At 42.2% G+C, this 21,786-nt stretch overlaps 2 protein-coding genes across 5 annotated transcripts in view; both read left to right on the top strand.

The window, feature by feature from the left end:
- PAMR1 (peptidase domain containing associated with muscle regeneration 1) overlaps positions 1-8,925 on the top strand; it is a 67,925-nt gene extending 59,000 nt beyond the window's left edge. For all 4 annotated transcript variants that reach the window (XM_027817659.3, XM_043549481.1, XM_007055242.4 and 1 more), the window contains 5 exons: positions 996-1,208; positions 3,151-3,217; positions 4,968-5,200; positions 6,261-6,553; positions 7,919-8,925. In XM_027817659.3, coding sequence (XP_027673460.1) covers positions 996-1,208; positions 3,151-3,217; positions 4,968-5,200; positions 6,261-6,553; positions 7,919-8,455 — 1,343 coding nt within the window. In that variant the 3' untranslated portion in view covers positions 8,456-8,925. The remainder of the gene's footprint in view (positions 1-995; positions 1,209-3,150; positions 3,218-4,967; positions 5,201-6,260; positions 6,554-7,918) is intronic.
- Positions 8,926-16,538: 7,613 nt separating this feature from the next.
- The window catches only part of SLC1A2 (solute carrier family 1 member 2), a 120,775-nt gene continuing 115,527 nt past the window's right edge, over positions 16,539-21,786 (top strand). The window contains exon 1 of the mRNA XM_007055245.4: positions 16,539-16,902. Within this exon, the coding sequence (XP_007055307.3) occupies positions 16,886-16,902 (17 nt within the window). The 5' untranslated portion in view covers positions 16,539-16,885. The remainder of the gene's footprint in view (positions 16,903-21,786) is intronic.

Genomic DNA, 21,786 nt, shown 5'->3' with positions numbered 1-21,786 from the left:
CTTATGCCCAGTTCAGGAAAACAGAGGGGAGTTGCACTGACCACATCTATGATGCAAAAAATACACATTAATTTCAGTCTCATAAGAAAAGCAGCGGGAGGAAAATCAATGATTGCCAATGGACAATATTAATGGGAAATATTCTTTTTATTTCAGAGCTTCTAAATGGATAACACAAATAGCAGAAAGCTGAAAAAAATAAAGAGTAGGGAAAAATATCACTTTAAGGAACATAATCAACTAGTTGTAAGCCACAAAAAAGCAGTAAAGGGTAGGAGAAAAAACAAAACAAATAAAGGGAAAAGAAAAATGGGGAGGGGATTGAGGAAGAAAAGTTTTTTTTGTAGACAGAACCTCAAGTGAATAAGAACGTTTTCATGTTTGCTCTTTATTTCAGAGAAAATCAGTGTTCTTTATATTTCAGTATTTCCCTGCATTGTTAAGATCTCTGTTGTGCTTAAAAAAAAAGAGAGAGAGAAAAAAGAAACTGAATATAAACAAAAGTGAACCTAAGTAATCTAGTTTCATTATCCAAACCTAGTGAAATGTGGAAAGTAAATAAAACAGGAAAAATGGTGCAATAAGACCCTGATCCTGCAAAGTTTTATGTATATGCTTAATTTTATGCACTGTAAGTAGTCCTGTAGAAGCCAATGGAACAACTCACTGTGTGTAAAGTTAAGCTTATGCCTAACATTTTATAGGACTGAGGCCTAAATTTGATTTTTAAAATTATTTTCGATTTAAAACCTTTCAGCTTTTAAAAACCTATGGTGCTGTTAGCAGTATGGTTATTATTTCTAGGCTAAGACTTCTACATTGACATTGTCCCTTTAATATTTGTTGCTGACTAGTCCTGGCATCACGTTTAGTTTAAAACATTAATTGTAAATTAAGTATACTTTGTGTAGCACTGTCGGCGTGAAATGTCAAATGATCAGGGGCTCACAATTAATTCTCTGTGAAAAATGTTTACTTTTTTTTCTCGTTGTTAGTTCTACAAGAAAAAAACTGCTCAGACCCTGGTGGCCCATTCAATGGCTACAGAAGAGTGGTGGAAGATACTGGGCTAATGACCGGACGCTATGCAAAAATCGGCACAGTCATTGCTTTCTTTTGTAACAACTCATACGTTCTTAGTGGTAATGAGCAGAGGACCTGCGAAGACAATGGAGAGTGGTCAGGGAAACAACCAATCTGCATAAAAGGTAGTTTTCAGTCTCTTTGCTCCAGCTCATAAAAACTGATATGTTTTACCTGGAGTTTGTTTTGTATATTATTTTCTGGCTAAACTATCTGTTTTCTAAATACCTTCAATAAAAGTGTGTGTAATGGCTCAATCAGATTGGCACCTGATACTGAAGCTCATAGTCTGCCCACGCTCTCTGGCTGCTGAACTCAGCCAGGGAAGATGGTAGTGATTCCAGGAGAAGTTTCTTCCTTTAAGAAAGGATAGGAATTTATCTCATTTCCCCCAACACCTTTGTTTTCCTTACCCTCATACTGGAATCAGGTATGGGTAGTGTCAGTGAATCAAAGACGACCACGGAGGACTGGAAAATGAAGAAAGGTCTATTCTGTATAAGGAATTATTAGTCTTGCTGTCACAAGGTCCAGTTTTCAATCAGGCTTAGTCAACAGGACTCCTTACATAAGTAAGGGTTTGCAAGATCAGGCTTATAGTCTGCAGTCTTTCAAGACTTGGTTCAGCAATCCGTCTGCATTCAGCAAAGCACTTAAGCATGTGTTTAAGTGCTTTGCTGATTCAGGGCCTAATAGACGTGTGATGGGAACCACAACAAGAGGAAGGATGTGTGTCGGGAACTATCTAAACATTTCCCCAAAGAGAGAGAATTTTGTAATACATATTAACAGATTTTTGTTAAACAAAATGAAACGTTATAAGGACAATTATTTATCCTTTTGGGGTTTTGTTCTGTATTTTAAGGCTTAAACACCCTTGCTGCACATTGTGTTAAGTGCTCCATTGATAGAAAGTACCTCTTCCCTCTAACCCTTTTGATTGATGTTAACTTTAACAATTACCGAAGGTTTAACATATGTTATTAATCACAAATGCAACTAAGTATTGTAGAATGCCACAGTGTATGACTTCTCAAACATACAGATGAACCACATCCAACAGGAATCCCTCAGTTCATCCACTTTACTGGAGGGAAAGAGATCTTGGCACAATCAGCTGAATTATTAAGGACCCATCAAATATCTATCTCCCCCCCAAAATAATTATAATATACATAATTTAAAGTCCTGGGATTCCCCCATCTGTTATCTTAGGCAAATTTGAGTCAACTTGTTATGCTCGTTCGAATTAGGCACCTCTCAGACGGGTGTACAAGATGACAGGTTGGCAGCTATCTGTAACATCCTACTATTTTCATGCCAGGTGCCCAATCATCTGGATTATCCATGTATGCCTAGGCAGATGGTGATTATATATTTTAATTCGATTTTAACAAAAGTTCACTCAGATTGCAAATAATCTGCTGTGGTCTTTTAATTATTGCTCTGCAAAAGCACTGGTGGTCATTTCTCTCTCTATGGCTAAAACTATTATACCTGCCTAAGGCAGAAGACACACAGATATTACAAAGATGGATGCCTGGCAAATGGGGTAGATAGATAGAGCAACAGAAAAAGTATTTTTAGGGGCAGAGAAAAAGTTGGGCTCCTCAGCTAGTCTCTTGTGGTATATCACATTCTTGGTAGACACTGAAAAGAGTTTGAGAGAGAGAGAGCTCAACTCTTTTCAGTGTCTATCGGGAATGTAATATACCACAAGAGACTAGCTGAGGATCCCAGCTTTTGCTATCTATCATTTATTTAGGCAGGTTTAACCGGTTTACAAAACCCTTGCCATGTATATATCCGAGACAAAATAATTATCATTCCAACAGTGAGCATTTGTTTAGAGAAACATACAGTAACATAATCATCAGAACTCTCTATAACAGGGCCAACAGGGGTGTTACCACATATATTTTAATGCATATAACTATATCTACTTATTGCCTCTTCTCTTCATCCAGTCCATTGTTGCTAGTGACAGGAAAGGTGGACAGGTATCTGAACCATAACATTTGAGCTCTGAACGTGGAAAAGGATTGTGCAACACTGTATTTTTTTTAGCCTGCAGAGAGCCAAAGATCTCTGACCTGGTGAGACAGAAAGTGCTTCCAATGCAGGTTCAGTCAAGGTGAGATTGTAATGCCTCAATTTTAAGAACAATTTTAAGTTTGTTGTTTATTCCCCCTGTGGGATGCAGCCAGAATTAGGGTTGTGATCTTTGTAACAGCCAGCAGGGGTTCCCCAGAGATTCCTTGGGACTGTGGGGTCTTACTGAGGAAACTGGGGGTGAAGGGGGAAGGCATCCTAGGGTGGTCTGTTGCAATAGGCACCATCACCCAAAGAGATGCTACATGATGTGGTAGGAAGCTGGGCTTGATAGGGATGGGAAAGCTTGGTCAGAAAAAAATCAGGGCCTGCCCTGAACTTTTGATCATTTCTCAGAAAGAACCCAACCCAAATCTGTCTGGGGATTCTGCCATGTTCAGAGTAATTTTTTTCTAATCATTAGTATTTTTTGGTTTTGTGCCCCTCTGCAATGCTGACCTTGTTTTTAGTGGCAGTGCAAACATGACCAATATCTTCAGTCTCTGCCCCGCCCCCCACCGAAAAAAAAAAAAAAGATTTATACTGCTTAACACACATGCCACCAAGAAACATATTTGGCCCTTATCACCATAGTATCTGGGCATCTCACACCCATGAATTGAACTTGTATCCCCATGCAGTAGGAAAGTATTATCCTCATTTGTACAGATGGGGAATGGAGGCAGAGAAAATGATTTATCTGCTGTTACACAGAAAGTTGGCAGCTGAAGAGGGAACCGACCATAGGCGTCAGAAGTCCTAACCTAGTGCCCTATCAACTGGACCATCCTTCCTATTCGGACGTCGTCTTGTTTAAAGAAAAGAAATGGACTTTACTGGCACTGCTCTCAGCCTTAGTATCTTGGCTTTGAGGGGGTGTCACATGTAATCTGACAGTTTCCACATATATAAGACAATCTGTCTCTCTGGGACCTTAAGGGATATATGCTATCATGAGAAAAATCATAACGTACCATGAGAAAAATCTATTCCCCAGGCATTTCTAGCTCGACTGGCTGCAACAGGTAGCAGCAATCTCACAGGAAACTCATTTCCTGTCCATTTTTGCAGATTTCAATAGGTTTCCCCACAAGCAATCAGACCTTCATGTACTTCCAAGTGGTTTCTCACAGAGATCATGTAGTTGTCATGAATGAAGGATTTAAAATATTAACTTTGTAAAGTTCATAGTACAAATTCAGAATGGTTAATTTCATTTTTAGAGCACATTTAAACATTAAAAATAGGTCCCATACTTCATCAAATCAGTGCAATCCCTAAACTAAAATTTAGTGATTGGTGCAATTATACATTCTCTCCGGTATGGTAATCATCTCTGCTAATTGCTAAATCAAGTTACTTTATCAACATAGTTTAGTCTGAATCTTTTCCCAATACTGCCTATTATAATGTTCACTAGCGAAAAGGAAGGAGTCTAAACTCCTCTCTAGTGAAAATTAATTATAGCAACACCCAATTCGAGTATAATTTTTCCATTGAAAAATGCAGCATGATAACATGAACTATTATCCACAAAATATTCCTATGCAACTGGAGACACTCCAGAAAAAGTAAACTAAAAAAATAAAAACAAAAAAACCCTGATAAAGGCTGAGCTGCAAATGGGAATTCTGCTAAACTGTGTTGGAGGGTTTTTTTGCCTTGTGCTTCCAGCAAATAAGCAAAGCCCTTACGTTTTAAAATGGTGCATAGTGCAGCTGGTGATAAAGCAATGATCATGATCGTTTTTTGTCATATTATCATTTCCCCATGTTTCTTGTATGGTGAAACAGGGAGACGCCTTTGCATCAACTCTACTCTTCTGCATTCAGCAAACAGAAGCTCGAAATATATCCAACCAAGAAGCCAATGCTGCCCTTTGGAGACCTGCCTCCAGGGTACCAGCATTTGCACACTCAGCTTCAGTATGATTGCATTTCTCCCTTCTACCGCCGCCTGGGAAGCAGCAGGAGAACCTGTCTGAAGACAGGAAAATGGAGTGGGCGGGCTCCCACATGCATTCCAAGTGAGTTGTTAAGAAGAAAAGAAATACTCATCTTCTGGGGGTGGGGGCATGTATGCACCTTAGATAAATGGAGATTCCTAACAATGTAGGCTGCCTGTGCTCCCAGCTGGGCGAGAAGGCGCAATGACACTGGGAAGATAGATGACTCTTTCTACTCCACAGCAGAAGTTCTGTTGATGACACCAAGTGAGGAGTCAAGCTTTCAGTTTTGTAATTTGCCTATGATTTGGAAACATTTTCCTATTATTCACATTTTCCCACTTAGAGCAAATTCAATTTTTCACTTGTCTCTGCGCTTTGGCAGATAATTTACAAATACATCAGACCAAAAGCAATAAAGTGGAACCAGTGAACTTTTAAGAGGCTACTCCCTTTACTCGATCCTGCTGAGGATGGGACTATTTTGCAAAGTTCAGAACTGGGTACGAATTAGCTCAGAGTTAGGGGCTATGCAAATCTGGAGATTTGGGACAGCCCATTACTGGCATAGGGCCAACTGTAAAGTTCAGATCCAAACAAAAGTTCAGAGGGTTTTGGATCTGGGATTTTGCTTTGGGCTCATCTCAAGTATCTAGAAATATTTTTTTCAGTCTTTAGTTGCATAAAGCCCATTTCTACGAGATGACACATTTCTGGTCGATTCTTGTGTGGTTGCTTAAGATGGGTTTTAGGGTGGAATTTTCACACAGCTGTGGTGTCATCCTGATTCTTTCATATCTTTATGTACTTATATTGTTATAGGGCAGTCTTACAAAATTGTAATGGAAAATTACTAGTTCAGATGCAAAATTTACCTTCCCACCTTTTACGAGGAATTCCAATGAGAATGAAAAAAACTAATAATATTTTATTCACCCTTTAAAAATAAAAATTCTCAAGGTGTTTGTGGGTGAGTAGAATGTTGCAAGGCTGATCTAAGGGTTAATTGGTAAACATTTTCCTGGTGCTAACCAATAAAGTTTAGTACCCTAAGGCGCACCATAGTTGGGAATCAGGAAGTGGAGACATTCAGATTCTTGAGGAAAAAGAATCAGCTCATCCTAGGTTCATATTTTTACAGTCTGTGGAAAAACGGAAAACATCACTCTTCAAAAGACTTCATCTATCAGATGGCCCTGGCAAGCAGCCATCTATCGGAAAGCCAATGGGGTAAAGGAGATCAGCCTCCGGAAGGGGGCGTGGATCCTGATCTGCAGTGGGGCCCTGGTGAATGAGCGCACTGTCGTGGTGGCAGCTCACTGTGTCACTGACTTGGGGAAGATCACTGTCCTCAAGACAGCGGAACTCAAAGTGGTCTTGGGGAAATTCTACAGGGATGACGACCGAAATGAGAAGACTATCCAGAACTTACGGGTGAGTAAGGCATTCAGATGGGAGTGGAGAATTGCTGACAGAGATACAGACCTGGATCACCCCGTGGTCCATCTTGCATGAAGAGAAAAAAGCCCATTCTTAGGAATATGTATTATATATTTTGCATACTTTTGTTTTGACATTCCTGGAGCCTGAAGTCCCATGTTCATTGACAGAACTCTTATGGCATGGGAGGGGCAGCAGCAGCAGTGCAAGCTTCCCTGCACATCATCCCACTACCATCCCTCACTCCTGACAAATAGGGATGAATAGAATTGTTCAGCTGGTCTCTTGGCTGAGATTTCCAAAAAAAAAGGGATGCCAGCCAGTGCCAACCAGTGATTGTGCTTTCGGGGAGGGAGACACATGTCCACTGATCCTGGTCTGTGACCATCAACTCATTTTACATTTCAGCCCCAGATCTAAACAACTCCAAACTTTGGGGAAGTTTGGATCTGACTCCAGATCCATAGATAACAGTTCAGGCCCAGGTCTCATCCAAGTAATTTGATGGGTTAATTGATTTTCCAAGCTAACCTGGGTAGACTAATGGTTTCATATCAAAATCAGGAGAAACTCAGCAGTTTTGATTGTGTTTTTCTTTTTGATTTTTGAGTTCATTAATATGTTCTCTCCAATAAAATACAGTTACTTTGTTTCTTATTTTATATTCAGCTTTCTGCTTCATTTTGGTACCTAACCCCACCTTCCTCTGCCCATCCAGAGTATTTTACTATTCTTGATAGGAAAGTCTTTCCCTATTCTGCTGCCTGGAGTTTTCTTCTGACAACATCTTATCAGCCCAGTAAGGGATAAAGGATTAGGCTCTAAAGTTATATATTGCATAATGCATTAACTCTTTCTTTTGGGGTGAGTTATTGGAAGAAACTCAATAAGATATATTTTAGTTCATCTGTAGGACACTGTTACATTTCTGCAGACTGAAACTGACATGCAGTCAGACATTGTCCACTAAAGGACTAGGCAAAGTTTTCTCAATAAAAGGTTAAGCTACTTGAAATATATTTCCCTTCTTCCCTCCTCCAATTTCATTGCAATCATAAAATGGGCCAATTTTTGTTGAAAAATTGATTGCCTTTCATGATTTCTTTCTTTTTGCTGTCAGTAAAAATTGATTTGATCCCAAGCAAAAGTTGTCTTTGAAACACTGCATTTGAGTATTTTGCATATTCTTGATTTGAAAGAGCATTTGACTGAGTAGCATAGACAAGGAACCTTTGAGGGGTGCAAAATCAGCTGAGATTAAATGTGAAAATATCATGGAAAAATGGTCACTGATTTCCCACTCTTCTATTGTCCATCATTATTAATCCTGTAAATTTTCCCTCTCTGGTTCCTTCCTAGATTTCTGCCATCCTAGTGCATCCAAACTTTGACCCCATATTGCTTGATTCCGACATGGCCATTGTAAAACTCCTGGACAAAGCCAAAATCAGCAGCCATGTTCAACCCATTTGCCTGGCATCTGCTCATGATTTGGACCCATCCACAGAGGATTTAAAAATAGTGATTACTGGCTGGAAGATACTGGCTGACATTAAGGATCCCAGCTACAAGAATGATACAATCCGCATGGGAGTTGTTCAGATGGTGGACTCGCTGTTGTGCGAGCAGCAGTATGAGGATAATGGAATCCAGGTCATCATCACTGACAGCATGTTCTGTGCCAGGCAGCACCCCACTGCCTTTTCTAACATCTGCCCTGCTGAGACTGGAGGCATTGCAGCCATAACGTTGCCAGGAAAAGCGTCTCCTGAGCTAAAATGGCACCTGATGGGATTAGTGAGCTGGGGCTATGATAAAACTTGCAGCCTAGAACTCTACACTGGTTATACCAAAGCAATTCCATTCAAGGACTGGATTGAGAAGAACATGAAATAAAAAGCTGTTTCTGGAAATGGCCTTTTATAAGTTTCGTAGTTTCTCTCACAATCTCTACTGCTTTAGGCTTCTCTTCCCACCGACGGTTAAGGCAGATGCCCTGACATTTTGTCATAGGCTCCGCTGTTCAGTGAAGCCACTTTACTTACAATACAGGCTCTCTCTGAGTGAGGGGTTTCGACTTATCTCACCCTGCCTGTCTTCCTGGGTGGGAAGGTGGTGCTTGGCTCCTGAATCTGACACCCATAAGCAGGACAACTGGTAATGGCTGAATTCAGTCTGTGGTTTATAGTCAGCTGGATAAATGGATCTGTGTGCATTTCACAAAGGAGCATAGGTTTGAGAGTAGCCTGAAGTAATTACTATGGAGGAGCTTGTTATGGTGTATTCTCTGTATTGCCATAGTACGATGTATTCTTTCCCCCTCCTAAGTACTGTACACATTAAATGAAGGTTTGTTTTTTAACCTATTTACCCATGTTTGATATCAGTTTTATTCAGAGTTCCTGTCTCCTTTTTTATGTCCCACTGTCAGTGGGATGAACCTCCCTGCTTAGCGGTTATGCAGTAGGGGAACCCAGTCTCTCCCCCTCCACTCTGTCCCAACCCAAGAGCCCTCTTGAGCATCATAAGGCAGGAGTCCACTACTGGCAGTCTGGCTAATGCCTCCCCTAGTCCTCCTCAGCAGGGTAGGGATTCTTGGCTCTGTGCAGCAGACCTCCCCTGGGAAAGCCTTCCCAGCATTGTCCCTTTGCAGCAGCAAGCGCAGCTCTGTCTCGCTCCACCTACCATCCTGCTGTGCTGAAAGACTCCCTTCCACATCTCTCCTCCAACTGGAGCTGGCCCATGAGGCAGCATGGTTTCCCAAGCCCAGGATTGTTCCTGCACCCGTAACTCTCCAGTGTGGGGTTTGTCCATCACATAACTCCCACCAAGAGGTATTTTCTGCCTGTGGATGCATGTGCATTGCTCTCACTGGGTGCTGTTCGTGCACACTGAAAGGCAAAATTGGCACAAATTAGGTTTAAGGTGTAAACAATTGACAGCTTTTTTGAATACATCCAGCTCTGTTATTGGTCTACACAGAAACACTATGATTAAACACAGTTGTAAAGCCCTCGTCACGTATTAAAAACCTGAATGATATTTTTCAGAAGCTTTCTCGGGGGGCATATCCAAGACCTAGTAAGGCCTAAGGGAGTGGATCTCTTTAACACGTTCTGATTTGATTTACGATCAGTGAAGCTCTTTATTGAATCCTGCAGAGTTAGAGTGATAGTCATGATAAACTAGTTAGTCTATTTCCAGCTCTGATTTCTAGAATTCCATGAAAATCTTGGTTAGACAGGGTTAGGACTCAATGGTTTCTCCGCATTTACAGATTTGAAAATGATTAAAATGATGGCAATTACTGCTGGCAGATAGCAATATGCAGTTTATTTTGCTTTCAGTGGCAGAGGGACTCAATGTTTTATCTTTTGGGTAGTGTTATTCTTATTGACAATATGAGTAGACAAATGCATTGCCAAAGTTCAAAAGTTTAAGGGCTATGGCCACAGCAACGGACTTCTCATGTTGCATTTTTCCGTTCCAGTTCAATTCCCATTCATCCGTCTGCCAGCAGACTATGTTTGGCTGACATGCTGCATGGCAAGAAAAAAAAGTCTTAATTAAATTTGAAAAATCAGGTCTATTTCATTCCTCCTGTGGGAGGAACTATTTGCCAGTGAATGTGTGGGATTTCCTACTCTTACTGTAGAGGTTAGATGTAATTAGGTGGCAGTTTTGTGGAAAGGACAGTCTTGCAGTAGGTCAATGGTAGCATTGTGTGTTTCTTCCTAAGGCTATTAACAAAGAGTGAACTAAGAGTCTGACAAAGGAAGATACTTGTATACTGGAACGTGTCCTATGCAGTGAGAGCTCTTTCATGGCTGAAAGAAAAGGGAAGGTGAATCTCTCTGTCCTTAATAATAAGAGTCGCTCACTCCCAAAGCAGAAATAAAGAAGGGCCAGGCCTGATTTTCCTCTCACTGACACCAGCGTAACACCAGAGTAACTGCATTGCCTACAGCAGTTATTGTGGACTTAAACCAATGTGAGTGAGAGGAGAATCAGAACCCAGATTCCTCCTTTTTCTGGATTTAAACTATGCCCAAATAAAACATCCTCAGTGCTCTGGAGTCCAAGCAGCACAGCAAAATTTCATTATGAGTTAAGTCCAGCCTCTACTTCTCCTCTTCTTGCTTTTATACCTATCAGCTGGGCCTAGCAGCGTTATGATCCCCAGCCATATCCACTCCTCAGCCACTTATCTTCTCCCTGTCTAGTTCCAATCCCTCACAGACCAGACAGGGAAAACTGAAAGGTTGAGCTTTGGCTATATCTGAGTGACCATAACCCAGCTGCCCACTGGCTACCCAAGAGTCAGATGGGGAGTAGCATACATACACCATCATACAGGGAGAGAGATTCAGCTGAAGGAATTACAGAAATGAACTTCAGAATGAGTTATATAGCTCCCTGCAGTAAAAATTATTACACCTGTTACATACATCTGAACTCAATTTCCCTTCATTTTGCAAAGTCCCTGAATCTCTTCAGATGGAGACGGACATGAAAACTTCAACTCAGGCTGAGAGTTTGTCAGAGTTCAGGTCAAGAATTGTAATCCATTTTGGTCCACACACATACAGAGTCATAGTCATACACCCACACAGCTGTGTGTTTATATGTGTGCATGTATAATCCCTCATACAGAGACGTGCACACATATACACACACCTTGTTTCTATTCATAGAAATTACAGATGGAAAAGCCCTGATAATGTAGGTCAGCTAGTCCTTCATGGCTCAAAGGTCAATGAGGGGCTGTTCCCTTCAGCATTTACCAGTACTTTCTGAGTCTAGTTTTAAATATCTTGAGGGAGGGAGCTACTGCGAGTTCCCACGAGAGACTCTTCCAACAAGACTTCAACTTCTGCTTGACCCTGTGGTTGTGATGTTACAGGAAGTTAGTAGTTGAAATGATCAAGCTGTCACAGCTCTGGTATTCTGGCCTCACGTACAGTCAAAACCAATGGTGTGGCCTGAGCAAAATGCTAATTAAACACAAAGCTCAGATAATTAACAAAATAAATAAATAAATACATTTGAAAAACAAGCTGGTATCACAACTCCTTTTTTTCACCAGAACCTATTTTTAAATATTAAACTGGCTCAAACGTCCCTCTTTAAGCAGGTGAGAATCTATGCCATCTGCTAAAGGAAGGCTGTGAAATAGTACAACAGAGATAGCAATTCGTTTGCACAGGGGGAAAGTCTATGAGTTTTAGAAGCTACATAAAGAGATCCCTATTTAAAGCTAATCTCTACCCTCTCTCTCTCACTCCACTGGAGTGACTGGTTTTTCTCTCTGTCTTCTGTTCATAAGTCTTTTGGGCAAAATCTGATTGAAAGGTTGGCATATGCCTACCATTTTAAAATACCTCTAAAAGGAGTGGGGGTGTTCGTGGGGGTGTTCGTGGTAGAAGATGGTATTGTGCAGAGTGAACATCTGAAGTTAACTATAGGAGCCAAGAAAAGGGAGCCAAATTCATTCCTGGTGTAATTTTGTTGATTTCAATAGAATTACCCAGTGATTAATTTGATCCTTGGGCCCCTAAACCTGCATTTAATGGCTATATCCATCTTAGGCACCTGAATGTTCACTTGAGACACCTACAAGCGGATTTAGTCAGACGTAAGTGCTTATATTTGAATACCATGTGAGGCAGTGATGTCCAAACTTGTTGCATTTGTGACACTCAAGGCTCTAAATCAGGACCTTGCAGACTGATTGTGTTAAGAGGGAAATTTGCATATGAATCTGCATGGATAGTGTGTCCTCTGAGTTTCAATTTTTAAATAGAAGTGTTGGAACCAGTTCCACCCAGGGAGGAAGGGAAAGCAAGATAGGCGTCTGGTTGCTCTGCATGAGCCCATGGGAGTGATGGCTCCTCTTCTTGATATAGAAAAGGTGGAAAAAGAGGAAAACCTGCCAACCAACCACCATATACAACTCCCTGATTCCCTGCCATACTTGGGGTCGGCTCTAACTTGTGCCAGCTGGCTATGGTCCCCTTGGCAACATACACCAGCTGGGGATAGATGAAGGAAAGCACACTCCATCCCCCGCCCCCTTGCCTTTGCCTCTGCACCATGGACTGTGGAGTGGGAGGCAAAAGAGTCAGCTATGCTGACTCTATGGCTGCTGGGGACTCTTCTACTCTGGGGTAATCTCCAGCAGAGTACTTGTGGGTGATGTCTGACCTTTTGTACTGCCTAATCAGTGCAAAGGGGGGAATGAACCAGAGGAGAAAATCTATCATAGTATTACATTGTGGCTCCTTAATTTTAGTGAAATACTATGTTGGTCCTTCAGGCTGAAAAGGTTGGACACCCCTGAATTAAGAGGGCAGTGCGAAGATCAGAAGCCAGATTCTCAGCTGGTGTTAATTGATGTCACTCCATAATGAAGAGACTCTGATTGACATCAGTTTAGCATCTGCCACAATATATTATAGGTGGAGCTGGTAGCACTGCCTATCGTTAAGGTTGCCCAGTGCTTTCCATTATAAGAAGCTGTTTTTAGTTGCTTATAACTTTGCAAAAATGTAACTGTTCCGGTTGAAATTTTCTACCCCTGGTGTCTGCCTCAGGCTGACTGTTTTGGGAAAGTTTCAGCAAAACTGGTCAGCCATTTCCAAGAATGAGAGTAGGGGAAAATACATTGTTTTGCTTATTTAAAAAAAATTCTTACATCTGTTTGGTTGAGAAGTTCTAGCATCAACATGCTTCAGACCAGGGGCTTAACATTTGGCAGGGAGAGAGGGGTCACCCTGGTGTCATGGATGTGCCTTTTGTTGTCCCCATGTTAATTTGCCCTAATTTGGCCAAGTGATAAGCCTCTGGAAAAAAAAATCTCAGTTTGCATAAACTCAGTGGAGAATTCCTACAGCATCACTGCTAAGAATTCCAAAGATTCTATCTGCATCAAGCATGTGCCAGTCCAGGACTGAGCAGGACTTTCCTTGCAATTGCTGTCTGCAGTTGCTGCTGAGATGCCAGGCACAGGAACCAAGAATAGGCAGACTGGCTCTCCTGCGTTTCCAGTGTTACTCCTGGTGGTGCCCAGGCAACATGGAAGAGAAGGAGTAGGATGCCTGACTAACATGGAGAATGGTGAGGCAGGCAGGAGCAAAAGGTTGGAGGAGATGGATGGGAGCAGAGGAGGAAGGGGACAGGAGCTATGTTGGATGGTGGATAGGAGCAGAAGGGGAGGGGAGCAAGAGTTTGGGGAGGGGGAATGGATAAGATTAGACTGGGGCAGAAGCCATGGAGTGAGGGTGGATAGAAGAGGAGAGGGAGGAGGAAAGGGACAGGAGTTGGGGCATGATGTGGCAGATGGAAGCAGAGGGGGAGGGATGCAGGAGCTGGGGGTGATGTGGTGGAGCAGGACCAGGGAGGAAGAAACCAGTGAGTGGATAGAAGGACAGGGGACTGGAGCCAGTAGGACTGGGTAGAATATGAGCAGAGGAGGTGGATAGAAAGAGAAGGGAAGGGGACAGGAGCTGGATGGGAGACAGACAGGAGAAAATGGGGGTGGGGACAGAAGCTTGAGGAGGACTAGACAGAAGTGTCTATAACAACTATAGCACACTGGTCTCAGGAAACTGGAATTGAATGTAGGAGTCTTGAATCTTTACTATCCTCTGCTGACAGTAAATATTGGCAAAACACACTAGCACAGTGTATGCCTCATTCCCCTCTAGTGCCTAGTCCACACATAGGATAACAACCTACCATTGCTACCATTTAAAATGATCAGTTATGTTGTATTGTGGTGACAAATAACACCAGCTTTCTGATTCAATGACACTGGAACGTGTGTGTGCAGCTTTCTTCCTTCCTCATGGAGAACTATTTAAATATGATTTGCCCTATTCTGTTCACTTCCTCTGAAGTATCTGGCACCTGCCACTGTTGGAAGACAGGCTACTGGGCTAGATGGACCAGACCATTGGTCTGACCCAGTGTGGCCATTCTTATGTTTTTATGAATACTTATCATGATTAGAGGTTTGTTTATTTTTAGAATTCCAGCAGGAGGGCAGAGTCAGAGGCTCCAGAGTCACTGGCAGAATTAGTTGCTGTGGCGTTGCAATCTGTGTTCTTGCTGCTTCTCCCCGTTTAATTGTTTCTAGGAGCTCTAAGGCAGGGATTAGACTCCAGAATAAATCAGGAAGTGTCTGCATATTTAGCTATTTCTTTTTAATTTAACTAAACGAAACTAACCACTTAAAATTGACTAAACACGGGACAATTCACCTATCTGCTGGACAATTCACTGTCTCCTTCCAGAAGTACTGATTTACCCACATCTCCAACAGAGGTCAGCAGAGCCCCATTGGAGAGATTTATTTACTGTATTCATACTTTATTATTGCAAAGATTCCCTTCATATGCATCTGAAAGCACACCACATGAAAAGGCCATCACCAAAGCACACATTCGCCTCTCATTACTGGTTTCTAAAAAGCTAAGCAGTTTCTTGTGAGTCTTCTCGCGCTTCATATCCTGAAGGCAGATCTGATCCTGTTTGTTTAATCTATCTATCGACCTGACCTGGTCTGTTATTGACATGGTTTTGCGCCACTTTCCCCTTGTTCTGGCAGCTTGAGAGGCAAATCATAAATGAAAGAAACGTGGATTCTGCTATCGTTACTCAAGTGAATATTTCCCTTAACTTCCACAGGTCTACTCCTGCGCGTAAGGAGTCCTTCGGGGGGGAAAGGGTTGCAAAATGAGGCCCTGAATAAGTAAAAAGTCAAGGACCCCATTCCAGTTGAAGGGCGGTAGAAGAAACTGACACGTTATTACTGGGGGCCCGGAGAGAGACACATTTAGATCTCCCGTATGAGGAATTTCCCCCCAGCCTTCTGATTTACACTCTGTACGGCTCTTCATTGATAGTAATGCAAATTAATATTTTAAATCAGGTAAAGATTTCCGGCCTCAAAAGAAGAAATGCAGGAAAAGGCTTCTCCGGCATTAACTCTAACTGCTGCCTTGCTTCCTATTTCTCTGTTGCGTGTTTTTCTTTTCTCTCTCTCCCTCCCCCCCACTTATACAGTAGTGTGACCCCTCCCCGCACCCCGCCCCTTTGGAGTCCCAATCCGATTGCTAATCAGGTTGAAAGGACATGGACGTGGCAGCAGTCTATCTACCAGGGGGAAATTAACTCTTTGCCTCCAGCCCTTTCCGTGCCCTTTCCCCAGTGCGATCTCTCTCCCCCCGTCCCCTTGTTTTCTCCTTATACTTCACCTGCTGCAGAAATGTGTCTCACACTCACCCCGTTTGCCAAAAGGCTAAACGTGTGCTCCAATTAGCCACACTCCCAGTTATGCTTCCAGCGCTGCCACAGCCTGGTTCCTAACCGGAAAATCCAATCAACAGCCCCCCGAAGGCAAAGCCACGGAAACAAAGAGAAGAAACTAACGAGCAGACTGGGAAGGGTCCTCGTGAGGGACCGGCTGAGATTTATAGCTGCTGAGATCGCAGCGCGGCACGAACAATGCAAAGGGACATGAGCGTGTGTGTTTGCGGCTGTTTAGACGCGTCCTTTATGTTTCTGATCTAATCTCCTGCCTTGAACCTCACCGCTGTGCATTTTAAATCCATTGGCAAAGGGGGGAGGGGGGCAGGTAATGAAAACCGAGCTAGGCTGAATCTCTGCCCTAACTCAGCAGCTGAAATCGCTATCATTCCTCTGGATCCATGCATTCCCTCGGTGGGATTTGTTTCCCTTCTTTAAATAAGAGGCTGGGGGGGGGGGGGAGGGGGGATTTATAGGGGTAACAGCAGCTAGTGATGTCAGCCCTTGCCTAAAATAGAGAAGGATAGACTGCAAATCCACAGCTAGAAGGCTAAAACCTTCCAATCCAGCCTCAGCCAACACCATGTCAATGTGAAGTCACCCACCACCTCTTCCCCACACATACACTCACATGCACACCCCCTCCCCCAACCCCCCCCCTCCCCCACCACTCCAGGAGGAGAAAGCAAGGGATCAAAGCCCAGGTGTCCTCCACAGCCTAACTCGGCCGTCCGCTGCTCAGTTTCCACTAGGGCTGGCAGTGCTTTTTCCTCCAAGACATGAAAACCTAAAAGACGTGGAGAATATCAATCCAACAGGAGGTGGTGGTAGTGGAGGGGGGGGGGGGGGAATCTGAAGAGCAGAGCTTCTGGAGTCTCGCCTTTTGGAGCCTTGAGGATTATACAAGGAATTTTTGTGCTACTACTTAGACGCTAAAGGGGGTTATCCAAAAGACAGAGCTTCCTTTGCACCCCACCTCCCTTGGATTCTTGAGAAGACAGGGGGGCTTTCAGGACCATGGCATCGCCAGAAGGGTGAGGAGGACTGTCAGTTTTGGAGGGTGGGATGGGAGAAAGAGTGTGTGTGTGTGTGTGTGCGCGCGCTGTGCTGTGTTGTGCTTTGGGTGACAGTTTCATTGCATCTGTTTCGGTTTATCCTTCACGCCTCTCCCCTTAAACGAAACCACCAGGGCGCAAGACGGAAAACAGTCAAAGGCAAGCGAGGAGAGAGAACGGAATTTCAAAAATGAGCCGCTGGGAAGGACTCATTTGCCTACCTTCCGCAGATGTAAAGGCAAATGTGATCAAACCACCTGCCTCAAAGCTGGAGAGGTGCCCAGATCAATGGTTAAAATGAACAATAAATGGGTCTCTGTGTATATGTCTAGTCTATATTATGCGCTCTAACAAACAAAGGGAGGAAACAGAGGAACTAACCAAAACCATTTTTATATTGCAAAACTCTTTAAGGTCTGTGCCAGTTACAGTTGAAATGTTGTAAGAGGGGATAAGAAATGCTGGGGCGTGCTGAATATTACACAAGAGGCATTATTTATGGTACAGTAAACACAATGTGTTCACGATAGGACAATCCCTCTCCAGCTCTTGTGAAATGTCTGCGAGCACCAGCCACTTATTGGCTTCTCTAGGCTCTGTGTGTGTGTGTATGTGTGTGTTTAAAAAGGTCTGCTCGCAAAAGGTTTCTTTGATCGCTGGTTGCCCTCCTGTGATATTGTCTAGCAATAGCATTATAATGCGTCTGGTGTGAGCCTCCCTCTTTATCCGTGGCCCTTGTCAGGTTGGATCAGCATGATCTGCGCTAGACAGGACCCTCCGAGGACACAGTGCAAAGGGAGGCTCTGTTTATATATTGGGTTTGTGTCTCCTGGGATGAAAGACTTGATGAGCTGATTTCAGTAACCTGGAGCCAAGGGGCACATTGCTGTAAAGCGTAGGCACCTCAGTGTCACACTACCTGGGCAAAGAACTGTGTCTTCTTCCAGGCAGATGGGCGTTAGGCCAGCTGACTTGTGGAAGTTGTGTAGAAATTACAGGCGCTGTTTCCCCCCCCTATGCATTCTAATACCCCCAGAAAAAATTAATTCCATGTGTATTCACAGCAGAGCTCTGGCACAGTGGAGCAACAGAAACTTTCTTCTCTGCCAATAATAGCTTAGCCTTGGGTACCATGCTACCTCCGGAGGGAACTGATAGACCATATATATACACATAACTGTTCTAGTAAACTGCACAGCCCTTTAGCATTTCCCGTTGACAATGAAATGACTAATTAGACGTTATGAACAGATAAATGAAGCGGCAAGGGAACAGATTTAAACTGGGAAAACAGAGTATGTCCCAGGGACTGTAGTTGGCCACATCTTACCATTGCGTTTTCATGCCCCAGCTTTGACTCTCGTCTGTGCACCATGCAGCCAGATGCCTGTTTTTATTTTAAACTATGAAGTATTTCCTAGGTATATGTTTATTTCAGAGACCCATAAACTAATGTATTAGCTACTGTGACATTGTTTATACAGGGAAGATAACACAACAGCCAGATCAACTATAAGCAAAGACACAGGCTGATAGGTAGATTTTTCAGTTTGAGATGAAGTAAACATTTTCAAAATATAAGCAAACATAGGAGTGCTTTTTAAATACATTGATTGTACAGCCAGATAGAGAGAGAAAAGGGTTTCAATAAACACACTTTTTTTTCTCTTTCCTGTTGGAGCACATAATGGGGGCAGGATAGGAAAAGAAGGAAGAAGTTTAAGAATTGTCTTCAAACTCCTACAGGAATGAATATAGATTAAGAAAATCTGGAGCATGGAGCATCAGTGACTTCATGAGTCATCTCTATTTATTTGGTGTATTTGATATAAAAATGAACCAACATGTCTTAGGATCCTTCAGATATAAGCATAACTTCAGTCTCTGCTGCTTTTATCAAAGAGATTTTCTCCCAAACCACCTGTCTCCAGTACGACAACAAAACCCCAATCAAACCAAAAAACTTCCAGCCCCTTCCCCTGTCAGGTATATATCTGAGGATAGAGCTAAGCCTTCTACTATGGTCTAAAGATCAACAAACTCATGCTCTTTTGAACTAGCAGGGAAAGTGAATTCTGGAGTCATGGGACTTTCTCTATGAATGGATGTCTACCAATCCCTTAACATTTAACACTAGGGTCTGTTAGCTGGAAGGCCACAGATGACCTCCACTGTATAGCAGTATACAGCATGAGACCCAGTCTTCCAGGTATGTGTTTCTAAATGGGGAAAAGACAGAGAGAAATAGAGGCTAGTGTGAAAAAGCAAAATGGAACTGAGACAGGTTAATCTGGCTTTCTGCTCCTGAGTCAGATATTTAGGGCGGCACTGATGTTCAGAAAAACACAGTTTCAGAGGTGTGTGTGCCGTACCTGTATTTAAAATTAATTTGTGAGTTATTTAACAATTTATCTCTAAATTGGGGAATTTGCATGAAAGTCTCAAAGTTGAGGATGAGTCAAAAAACATCACAATTTATTTAGCAAATAATAACACAAAGCACCAAAAATATACATAGAGGAGGGCAAATATGCACTCCATTCCCCAGAGGATATTGACTATGTACAACCAGGGTTCACAGGGGAGGGAGATTTCTTTGACTCCCCCCTTTCAATAGTGATTGCCACAGAGGCAAAAGTCTGAAGAAACTGAAGAAAGAAAGCAATCTACTGTCTGGAAAAAAAAGGTGCCACAAGTCCTCCTTTTCTTTTTACGGATACAGACTAACATGGCTGCTACTCTGAAACCTGTTATGATAAGTTTCTTTGTTAGCAACAAACCCAACTATAATGAAACTGTAGAATGAAATGTCCCTTGAAATAATAAAATCAAACCTTGTGAAGGCTGAGAATCAATGTTCCTTTAATCACAGCCACTGCTGGTTTTCTTAATGCTAAATACATTGGCTGGTATTTTGATTGCTGAGTCTTCCTTTCACAGAGTCCCCTGACATGAATAGCATTACCAAACTTTTAGGCTGCTGTTTCAAACTGGAAACAGCTAACAAGTGATGCAGGGAGGAAAGTTCAGAGCCTGGTACTGACATTCACAGTTGTACTGTATAGTTCAAAGAGTCATTCCCATTATTACATATTCCTAAAATACCTATCACCATAGTGTCTAGTGTAGCACTTAATTTCTATGGGTTTGGTCCTGCAAGGTGCTGAGCACTCTAATCCTGATCCTGATGGACACGTTCTTCACTTTCAGCATATGAGTAGCCCCATTGAGTTACAGGGGACCGCTCCTACCTCTAAAGATAAGCATAGGCCTATGTGATTCTTGGGTCAGAGTCAGAGTGCTCGGCACCTTGTGGGATCAAGTCCCATAGTATCTACTTATCAGTCTAATCTGATTCCCACTGAAGTCAATGGCTGTTTTCCCATGGAGAGCGGGATCAGGCTCTACATCTCTTAATACGTTTATTCTTTTTAAAGGGAGTTGGCCTAGTACATAAGTATTGCTTTAAAACTTACTTTTACAGTCTAAGATGGACTGAAGCTGTTAAATTTGGATCTATATTTTGAAGACCTCCCAAAGCTCAGCTGTTTTGGTTTTAGGCTATTCTTGCAATAGGGGGTATTTACAAAATTAGCATATGGGTCTGGGTTTGAATTTTAAATACTTAACTTCCAGAGTTTTTGTTTTGGATCTACCCATAACAAGACTGTAACCATAGTGAGGCTTCTGGTGTCACATAAGTGCTAAACAATCAATGTCCAAACTAATCAAAGCCAGAATAGCCCTCCCCATACAATTTCCATTACTCCTTAAAGCGTCCCATTAAAACTCTCTTTATGGCATTACAAAACATTCTCATGAATGACCCAGAGACAAGAAAGTGTGATGATGCAGGCAGCAAAAGAAAGCACTTCATCATATAAGAAAGACACAGGCAGAGAAGCACTAGTATAGATATGTTAAAAAGAAACAATAGTATTATATATGAATATGAAAAATAAAAACCAGTGAAAATGGAACAGCTCACTAGAATTCTCATGACATTCAACAATACAGATGTATCAAGATGTTTATCCAGTCCTGTGAGATTATTGGTAAAATCATCTCAGGTACTTTATAATTTTATATACATAGAGTTTATTTAATAGACCGTATGCCAGCAGTGTTCTCACCCTGTTGTAAATGTAGTATATAGTTCAAGTTAGCCCTTCCTGGGGTTTGGCTTTATTGACTCAATTAACAATAGCACAACATAAACTGCAGCCTAAGCTTTCTCCCTAAGCTTCCTTCAGGACCTCTATCTCAGCCCTTAGTTTCACCAGCTCTGAGGCATGACGGCCTTTTCTCTACTCCTAGATTGGACACATCTGATTTTAACCTCAGAGTGAGTCAGCAAAACTACCTCTGCATTTGTCTGTAGGGTTCAAGCAGCTAACATCAGGGTGATTCCATAGAAGAGCTTTTCATCCCCATGCAGGATCCTAGAATCGGCCACATTGTTTCACACACATATTTTGCTTCACCTGATTTTCATTTAATAATTTATTCATACAACTCTATTAATGTATACATGGACATTAGTTGAAATGTGTTGGCACATATGATTAAATACATTGGATTATAAAATCCACCCAATGTATTTCATTATTATCTTTATTTATTATTGACACAGCACCAAACAGTGTTGTAGACCACTTAATTTGTGTTCAATCTCCACATTTGTGGGGAAGATGGAACAGATGAAGCACATAAATGAAAGACATGGACTATGGCCCTGACCCTGCTCTCAGTGATGTCAATAGCAGAACTCCCACTGAATTCAATGGACAGGATTAGGCCCTGTGAAATATAAAGCATGTTCCTTAAAACTAACTGCTGATGACACTACAGCCCATGAGACAC

The sequence above is a fragment of the Chelonia mydas genome, chromosome 6, assembly GCF_015237465.2.
Source record: "Chelonia mydas isolate rCheMyd1 chromosome 6, rCheMyd1.pri.v2, whole genome shotgun sequence".
In the NCBI taxonomy this organism is placed as follows: domain Eukaryota; kingdom Metazoa; phylum Chordata; order Testudines; family Cheloniidae; genus Chelonia; species Chelonia mydas.
The sequence above is the reverse complement of the archived record's forward strand: the minus strand, read 5'-3'. Positions and strand labels throughout refer to the sequence as shown.